At 49.2% G+C, this 9,761-nt stretch overlaps 3 protein-coding genes across 3 annotated transcripts; all 3 read right to left on the bottom strand.

Annotated features, from left to right (window-relative positions):
- Positions 1–2,111: 2,111 nt before the first annotated feature.
- On the bottom strand, positions 2,112–4,076 carry LOC125506544 (4-hydroxyphenylacetaldehyde oxime monooxygenase-like). Its single transcript, XM_048671337.2, has 3 exons — positions 3,575–4,076; positions 3,034–3,471; positions 2,112–2,881 (listed from the first exon to the last, which is right to left on the bottom strand). The coding sequence occupies exons 1-3, from the start codon at positions 4,058–4,060 to the stop codon at positions 2,246–2,248; spliced, it is 1,560 nt and encodes a 519-aa protein (XP_048527294.2). The 5' UTR covers positions 4,061–4,076; the 3' UTR covers positions 2,112–2,245.
- Positions 4,077–5,211: 1,135 nt separating this feature from the next.
- On the bottom strand, positions 5,212–5,967 carry LOC147974114 (uncharacterized). The gene has a single exon (XM_087524913.1). The coding sequence runs from the start codon at positions 5,965–5,967 to the stop codon at positions 5,212–5,214; it is 756 nt and encodes a 251-aa protein (XP_087381039.1).
- Positions 5,968–8,177: 2,210 nt separating this feature from the next.
- LOC147974113 (uncharacterized) lies at positions 8,178–9,153 on the bottom strand. The gene has a single exon (XM_087525178.1). It carries the CDS (start codon positions 9,101–9,103, stop codon positions 8,429–8,431), a length of 675 nt encoding a protein of 224 aa, XP_087381304.1. The 5' UTR covers positions 9,104–9,153; the 3' UTR covers positions 8,178–8,428.
- Positions 9,154–9,761: the final 608 nt, after the last annotated feature.

Here is a 9,761-nt window from a genome sequence, read left to right as displayed (position 1 = left end):
CACGTGACACCTGCATCACAAACCAGAAAGTCCCGGCAGGAAGATTCAGGAGCAAGAGTGGCAGTCTCCCACTTTATGCCAATAGGAGGGAGTCTGGTGAATGCATGAGCTCAAATTTGTTCTGGCATTTCACCATGATCTACCCTAACACAAACAAAGAGGAATTTACCATGATCTACCCTCTCTCGCTATCGGTCAACGCCGTACACCACACGGGCCCCACGAATAGGCTCATCATCGAAAGCAGCATGGGAAGGGTCAAAACACCACCCCCACCTGTATGTTGCCCAAATATATGGATGAAAGGGTGGTGTCGTGTTTAAATACCTGATACAAAACTTGGATATGGCACCAGCCTCACGAACAGGATAGTCTGGAAGGAAGATTCAGGACTTAGAGTGTTGGATCCCCACTTCGTGCCGACTTGGCAGAATCTTGTGAACGCATGCACTCAAACTTGGTCTATTATGTCACCATGACCTAACCTAATACAAACCAAGAGAAATTCACCATGGACAACCCCCTCTTGATGTCAGTCAATGTCGTAGACCGGCCAGCCCCACTAATTCATGGGTGCATCGTCTAAAACCACGCGGGGAAGGGTCAGAACACCACGCCACCTACATGTTGGGTGTTGTGATTTTTAAATACCGAATGCCGAATTTTTATGTGGCACCTGCCTCACAAACCAGATAATCCATCAGGATGATTCAAGACTTATAGTGTTGGTCCCCCCACTTGGTGCCGACGAGAGGTAATCTTGTGAACGCAAGCGCTCAAACTTGGTCTCTCATGTCACCATGATCCACCCTAACACAAACCAAGATGGTACATCCCCGGGATGCGCCGCGGCACCAGCTAGGAGAGCGTCGAGATGGTGTGTCCACCGCAAATATGGAGGGAATTACAAAGTGGCCAATGCAGAGGCACTTGAAATCTCCTGGGGAAAAAATAACCGTAATAGGCGCTAATAATTTGTGAAACTTCTGCAAAATGCCTCTAATTAATTGATGTCATGTGAGATTAGACGTGTGAGAAACAAAATATCATACGTATGAGATATAAAATGATCACAAATAATCAATCAATGTAGTATTAAATTATGTTTGCAAGAGCACAACTCAACAGAAAAAACAAGAATGATGGTTGGGCGATCTTAAATTTCTTAAATTAAAAATGGATCGTATAAACAAGTTGATTTTTCTTTTCATGTCTCAAAAAGGATCTTCTAGATGTAACTACAAATCAACTTGTATCAACAAAGGCAACACAATTAGAAACCTATCTAGAGAGAGGGTACATCCCCGTGATGCGCCACACCATTTGCTTGGGGAGCGTCGAGAGAGTGTGTCCATTGCAAAGATAGAGGGACTTAGAGCATGGCTAATGAAGAAGCACTTGAAATCCCTTGGAAATGAAAAGTCAACCGTTATAAGCACAAATAATTTGTGAAACTTCTCCAAAATGCCTTTAATTTATACTCCTATATAACTTCGTGATTTTGAGACGTGCCAGCAAAACAATATCATACGTATGTGACATAAAATGATCACACATAATCAACCGATGTAGTACTAAATTAAGTTGGCAAGAGCACAACTCCACATAAATATAAGAATGGTGATTGGCCGGTCTTGAATATCATAATCTAAAAATGAATGGTATAGAAAAGTTAACTTCTTCGCCTGTGTCTTACAAAGGAGTTGCTAGATATAAGTACAAATTAATTTGTATCAGCAGTGAAAACAGAATTAGAAGCCTTCCTAACTAGATAGGGTACATCCCCACTATGGGCCAGGGCGCCAGTTCGGAGAGTGTCGAGTCGAGACGGCGTGTCCATTGCAACGATAGAGGAACTTAAACCATGGCTAATGCAGAAAATCCCTTGGAAATGAAAAATTGACTGTTATATGCAGTAATAATTTGTGAAACATTTTCTGAAATGCCTCTAATTCGTATATAATTGTGTAATTTGAGATGCCCCAGCAAAGCATTATCGTGCGTAGGTGACATAAAACGATCATAAATAATCAATCAATGTATTACTAAATTATGTGATTATTGGTGGCACTTTTTTTCAATATGCCTGAAATTAATATATAACCACATAATTTAAATGTACGGGGAACGGAATTTGAGAATTTTATTCATATTGATTTATTAAAATTAACAACAACAACAACAACAACAACAACAACAAATGATAATGCATGAGGAACAGAATATATAGGAAAATAAGTGAGTACTAATACTCCTCCTCTTTCTCCTGGGCTGGGTGGTAAGGTGTTGGCACGAGCATGAGTGAGGTCTTCTTCCGGTAAGTGAGCACCCCTTCCTCCTCCATGTCCACACCCTCCCGGCTCACCCCGTTGGGCAGCGCCCAGTTGAAGCAGTAGAGCAAGTTGGCAAGGATGTACTCGGCGTTTGCCACCCCCATGGCCAGCCCGGGGCAGATCCGGCGGCCCGCGCCGAAGGGGATGAACTCGAAGTGGCTGCCGTTGAAGTCCACGTCAGTGTCCTGGAACCGCTCCGGGTTAAACTCCTCGGGGTCCTTCCACGCGGAGGGGTCCCTGCTGATGGCCCACGCATTGACAATGACCTGGGTCTTGGCTGGGATGTCGTAGCCAGCCACCTGGATCGGCCGCAGCGTCTCTCTCGGTACGAGTAGTGTTGCTGGGGGATGCAGCCGTAGGGTCTCGGACAGCACCATCCTCAGGTAGCTCATTTTGGGCATGTCAGCTTGGTGCACTCTGCTGCCTCCTCCAGCGGCAGTCCTAATCTCAAGTTGTGCCCTTTGCAGAACCCTTGGTTTCCGGATCAGCTCTGCCATTGCCCAGGTTATGGTCACTGTGGTGGTGTCAATGCTGCCAATGAATGTGTTCTGGAACAAACAAAACGTGCAGCATTATTAGCTCCCTCTGTACTAACAAAATAAAATAAGGTAAGACGTATTTTGGTGTAGTTGGCTAAAAAAACGACCTGCATGCATGTATCAATATTTCTTTACAGACGGAGTAATAGTTAATTAGTTACCATGAGAATGGCCTTGACATGATCTCTGGTGAAGGTTCCTGCAGCGGAGGCGGCGGGCCTTTTCATGATGTCCAGCAGCTCCTGCACCAGGTCCGATCCGCCGCCGCCGGTGGCCTTTCTCCCATCGCACTGCTCGATGATATGCTCAAAGAAGCGGTCGAGCTGACGAAAGACCCTCTGGCGGTGGGCTTTGACGCCGGTGATGCGGTCGATGAGGCGGCCAACGGCGTTGGGGAAGAAGTCTTGGGCAGAGAAGCTACCCAACATGTCCATGGTTGCGTTGAGTAAGGGCACAAACTGCCCCTTGAACTGCTCCCCCGCGTAGCTCTCGCCGAACGCGAACAAGCCCACAATCCGGTCCATGGTGGCGAAGATGTGGGCCTCCAGGGGTACCGGGTTCGGCCCCACCACGGTGAGGGTCTCAATCAGCTTGTCGATCTGAAATAATCAAAACATTCAATCAAGATCTTCTCATTTGCATCCCTCAAAGAAATAAAGATCTTCTCCTTGCAGCTGTGAGAAAAAAGAAAAGAAAAAAAACCTGTGCATCCCTCGCGTAGTAGGCAGACTGCACGCGCCGCCTGCTGAGCAGCTCGATGATGAACAACTTGCGCATCTCGCGGACGTAGTCGCTCCACGGCGAGAAGGCCACGTCCTTGTAGCCGTAGGACAGCAGCCCTGGCCCTGCCGACAGGGGACGGCTGCTGCAGTCATCATCCTTGGTCTTGAGGGCTTCCCGGGCCGCCTCTGGCGATGTCAGCACCACCGTCGGCACCATGCCCAGCCGCAGCATCATCACAGGCCCATGCCGCCGGGCCAGCGCAGCCAGGCTCCGGTGCGGCAGTGGCCCGATCTGGTGCAGGTTGCCCACGAAAGGCAGCCTCATGGGGCCCGGTGGGAGCTTCAGGCCGGAGCCCGACCTTCCCCGAAGGAGGAGGAAGGCGAGTGGGACGAGGAGGATGGCTAGAATCAGCTGCCATTGTTGGGGCAGGAGCTGGAGAACAGGTGGGGCACCAGCCACTGCCATTGTTAGGGTAGCAGGAGCTGGATAGCAAGTGAAGGTGACATCGAGCCGGGGGCCTTAAGTAGACATGATTTGGCCTTTGGGCACATGCACATGGACTGTACAGCACACTACCCATGCGTGCATGTTTCATGTTTTTATTTGGAGGGTATGCATGTTTCAACATATTGATCCCATTATCAATTCAAAAAAAAAACATTGATCCCATTATTACTCCATTTCGCTCAACAAAACCCTCAACAATCGGTTCGCTAATTTCATTCACCAAACTCGATCGAGATTTACTTTGTTTTTTGCACGGAAAACTTCCAAACTTACTACTCCTTCCATCCCATAATATAAGATGTTTTTGCAAGCTATGGGACAGAGGGAGTAATTAACTGAATTAAAATATCATCTACTCCCTAATATTAGATCTTTTGGATCACTACTTTAGTGATCTAAAAGATCTTCTATTAGTTTTTAGAGAGGGAGTAACAGTTTAGTTTGAGATATTCACGCTCTTCTCTTCATGAATCGGTCGCTTTCTCCATTTTTACTTTCTCCACATAGCAAATGACATTATCAATTTATCATTCAAACTTTCTTTTAGAAACAGGCACAAGAAACGTCCATCTTTAAATTAATAAAGTCATCACCAGAGAGTGACAAAATTAAGGGGTTACAAACCAATGGTACATAAGTAAAAAAGTTACAGCTCAACAGAGGGAGGAGCGTAGATCAATCAAAAGAGCACAGACTATCTAGTCTTCAGTGCTTCGAACTTCGGCATGAAGTTGCTTGATCTTGGATAGGATCGAATATACCTCTTGATCTACCCAGCATGTCCATGGTTGTATTGAGCAAGGGCACGAACTGCCCCTTTGACCTGGTTGTAAGTTTTCCTAACTCTGTTGTTTTTACTGCCAACATTGATTACAAATAGATTGAAAGTTTCTTCCGTAAAAAAAAGTATATTTGTGTACATTTTGGAACGTAACCATGCATGCAAAAGACCACATCCAACCAAGGAAGTAGATTGAACTGAATACACATGTCTAGGCGTGCCGAACCCAAGAGCAAACTACATATTGTGACGAAAAAAACAAAATTATGTATTTGAACAGTGACAATTATTTCAAGAAGCACTGCATGCATGGCAATGGCATGTTGTGCTACTGGGACATTATGCTCCAGCTTTTGTGCTCTGCTGGTGTGCCCGCATGCATTAGGGCGGGCGGTCCATCCTCATCTGCTACGTCGTCGCGAACAACCTTGTGTGGACGGGGGACGCAGCCGGGCCTGCCGGGAGTCCCGGGGCATGGCGGCGGAACATCCACGGACGAATGGACGCACGGCGCCTCAAGGGAGGCGTCGTCGCCGACCATGCCCCAGCACGTCATCTCCTTCCAGTCGCCGCCGCCGACGCTCGGGCTCATGAGCGTGACCTGGAACACGGCCTCCCCACGCCGTAAGTCCTCGGCGAGGCTGTCGAGCATGAACCCGGGCACCACCACGGCCCTCCCGCGCGCCACGACGGCCAGGTCCCTCCGCTGCCCCGCGGCCGCGCAGGTCCCCTCGGCCGGCTCCGGCGCCCGGCCGACGGCGAGCGGCACGCGGAGGTAGGAGACCTTCACGGACGTGCCCCTGTCCAGGCAGTAGGGCGCCTCGTCTTGGGCGCTGAGCGAGGCGTCGATGCGGAGCGTGAGGTTGAAGGCCGGTTCGAGCGCGTGCGGCGCGCCCCGCAGGTCCGTGGCCGGGTCCAGGCCCGAGACGGCGGCCACCGCGACGGAGTAGCACGGCGGCGGCGGCAACGTGGCGATCCGATAGAAGCAGTAACCGAAGATGAGAATCACGAGGGAGCCCAGGAAGCCATTGAAGCAGCAGGTTTGGCAGCGGTCGTCGTCCTCCCGCGCCGGCCTCGCGGCCATCGTATCGTAGATGCTATGTATGCTAGGGTTTAGACGATGAAATAGTATGTGATTTGGTGAGGAAGCGGAGGTTACGTCGTGGTTATATATGTACATGGTCTTGAAATTTATATCTGGATCCTGGTTTTCCGTGATGTCTCTGCAAACCCTCGTGCAAGGAAGTTTGTTGGAAAAACACAATACAATCAAAGCACGAGCATATACTTATCCTTATAAAAAGATGCCGATAAGTGTCACAAGTGTGGGCGTTAGAGAGTCCGCCCACACATTTTGTGTGGTGTATAAGAGGAACAGCCAACACACCTACGTGTGGGCAAAACAATTAGCGCCCACACGCCTCTTTTTTCCCCTCCCGATCTCTCTCACATGCGTGCGTGTGGGGAAGTTGATAACGCCCACACGCCCGTATGTCAGGCCTCGTATGTCCTGCTCCCGCACGCCACACGTGACGGTCACCGCGCGCCCGCAGTTGCCATGGTCCAGACTCTCGTCCATGTTCGTTTAACTGCAGTTGCCATATCGCTGAACTACGGTTGACATGTCGGACAATTGCAGTTGCCATGGTTGCTCAACTGCAGTTGCCATGTATGGTCTGATCTAATGTAGTTGCCATGATTTCATAACTTTAGGAGTTGCCACATACTAACACTAGGCAGTTGAGAGAGTTGCCATGTGCTCACAAGCATGCTAGGGCTGTTGCTATGTAAAAAAGAAAGAGTTGCCATCTGCTTACGTGCACGTTAGGGCAGTTGCCATGTACATGCACGTTAGGGCAGTTGCCATGTACCATGCAAAAACATATGACAACTCGGTAAAAGAGAGTTGCCATCTGCTTACGTGCACACTAGGCAGTTGTCGTGTACCCTGCAAAACACATGGCAAACTCGGGTAAAAGAAGAGTTACCACCTGCTTATAAAGCACACTAGGGGCAGTTGCCATGTGCACTGCAAAACACATGGCAACTAGCAGCTTGGGTGTGGGAGAGGAGACGGGCGTGTGGGCGAGATGGCAAGTGCCCACACACTAGCGCTTGTGTGTGCGTGCAAAGTGGCGTGGGGGCGAACTGCTGAACGCCCACACACCAGCCCCTCCTGTGTGGTGAAACGGCCGTGTAGGCGACTGGGTGAACGCCCACACATCAGGCCAGTCCTATGTGGCACTAGAAACATGCCAAGATTCGTGCGCTCACGAATGGACGCGGATCCACGCGTGTGGGCGAGATGCAAACGCCCACACGTGTGGGCGTTAACATTTCCGTTATAAAATAGTACTTGTACGCAGTACGCTGACATGTAGTTGCATTTATTTCCAACTCCAAAGGGTCGCTGGCCTCTTTCCTGTCCGCCCTCTTTGTGGAACTGGATTCTCTAACATTGAGAAGGAAAGTTAGAAAAGTTGCAGTACCCTAATTTCCCTTCTTTCTATCCATATGATTAAGGCTGAAATGACTTAAATTAATTTGCAAATTGATGATCTACTGTGTATATTTATAATAATTACATACAAACTAATTGATGATGAAATAAAATTAAATTTAAATTATTTATATCTATAATAAATATCAATAGTAAACAACCTCCTAACTACCTACTAACAGTCCCTAACTGACTTTCGTTCGTTATGTTAGAGGATCCTGTTCTCCTCTTTGTCCCATGACGCATCAAAGTCTCCTCATGGTAACTCTAACCGGCCCATGAAAATGGACACAATTTTTGTTTGTTTTTTGTTCATTTGAGTTGACCGAACGAAGGAGCGCTCCGGGTTTTGACTTTTAAGGTGTCCATGCGTCCAATACGACGGACGCATTTGGTCCACATGATGATTCAGAAATACTTAAAATAAACAGGTATCTACTGCTGCGGCGGCTCTGGTTCCCTTTTGGCGAAGCCCAAGGGAAGGCCTGCCGCTAGCGCCGCCTGCTCTGGCGTCTACTGCTGCGGCGGCTCTGCCTGGCGCTGCGCACATGCACTACGTTGCGCAGATCCAAATACAGAATTTTTCTCAAAACGTGTATAAATTTCAAATAAATCTAGGACTAAAAACACATGTTTTTTTATTTTGTTGTTAAGGAGGCATAATTGGTAGAAACATGTATGATTGGATTCATCATGAAATACATATTATATTAAATTTATTTGGTAATGTAGATATTGATATATTTTTAATATAAATTTGATCAAATTTACAATGTAGGACTTCAAGACAAAGTCTAAGTGCGAGGTAAAAAAACAGGTATCGAGTACACAAACTGCTTTTCCGTGACAAAAATAACTACTACTAAATCATGTGTTTGAGTTCTAATTAATGATCCAAGAATGCTAGCTAGTCCAACCTAATTAATGGAGTATATGAAATCTATTTCCGTCGTCTCATAATATAAAAACGTTTATATAGCAGCATGGCTTGTACTACTACTAGATCCTGCTAGCGTTGTTGCAGTAGATAGGAGCGGGCGATCCATCATCTGCTAGTTCTACGTCGTCCCGAACAACGGACGGGGGACGCAGCCGGGAGTTCAGGGCACCGGCGCGGCAGGCCGGCATCCACCGAGGACTTGACGCATGGCGTCTGAAGAGAGGCGTCGTCGCCGATCTTGCCCCAGCACGTCATCTCCTTCCAGTCGCCGTCGCTGTCGCCGACGCGAGGGCTCAAGAGCGTGACCTCGAACACGGCCTCCCCGCGCCGCACGTCGTCGGCGAGGCTGTCGAGCAGGAAGCCCGGCACGACCACGCCCCTCGCGCGCGCCACAACGGGCAGGTCCCTCCGCTGCCCCGCCGCCGCGCAGGTCCCCTCGGCCGGCTCGGGCGCCCGGCCGACGGCGAGCGGCACGCGGAGGTAGGAGACCTGCACGGACGTGGCCCTGTCCAGGCAGTAGGGCGCCTTGTCTTTGGCGCTGAGCGTGGCGTCGATGCGGATCGTGAGGTTGAAGGCCGGGTCGAGCGCGCCCCGCAGGTCGACCGTGGCCGGGTCGAGGCCCGATACGGCGCCCACCGCGACGGAGTACCACGGCGGCGGCGGCTCCGTGACGACCAGATAGATGCCGTAACCGGCGGACACAATCAAGAGGCCGACGAGACCAAACACGCAGTAGATCGGCCAGCGGACCTCCTCCTCCCGCACCGGCCACGCGGCCATTGATCGTAGACGATGATATGTATGCAAGTTTGCTACGGTTTTGATTAGATGATGAGATGTGTGATTTGGTCAGGAAGCGGACGTACGTCGTGGTTATTATATACTCGTAGTATACACATACGTAGCTAGATTGCGTATATTGTATGTAGTCTTGGAAATTTATGTGGACCCTGGTTCTCCGATCCCGGACGTTCCTGGAGTCCCGTGTGCAAGGAAGTTTGTTGGAAATTTATTTTTGTTTTTTTTAATTCAAACCATGTCTCTATTTATTCATAAAAGGCAGGAATTTCTGCCGAAATAACGTGCAAAATACAATCTGGGGGTTCATTCACCCAAACCTTGCTAAGATTATTTGCTACTCCCTCCTTTGCTAGCCCATGAGCGGCGCCGTTCGCCATCCTCCGGACCCAGGAAACCTTCCATTCCCTTGTCGCCAGCATGGTTTTCACTTCCTTGATCAATGGTCCCAGCGCGGAGAAGTCGTTTTCCTCACTCTGCAGTTTGCGTACCACCTCTTGGCAGTCCATCTCAATGTGCAGCTTAGCGAAGTTTAATTCCCCCGCTAGTTGCACTGCCCTTTTGCAGGCCTGGAGCTCCAACATTGCTGGGTCTCCACCCATTGGATAGAAGTGGCATGCTCCCCCAAGGAAGGCTCCGT

The sequence above is a fragment of the Triticum urartu genome, chromosome 5A, assembly GCF_056163025.1.
Source record: "Triticum urartu cultivar PI428250 chromosome 5A, HENAU_Tu73, whole genome shotgun sequence".
In the NCBI taxonomy this organism is placed as follows: domain Eukaryota; kingdom Viridiplantae; phylum Streptophyta; class Magnoliopsida; order Poales; family Poaceae; genus Triticum; species Triticum urartu.
The sequence above is the reverse complement of the archived record's forward strand: the minus strand, read 5'-3'. Positions and strand labels throughout refer to the sequence as shown.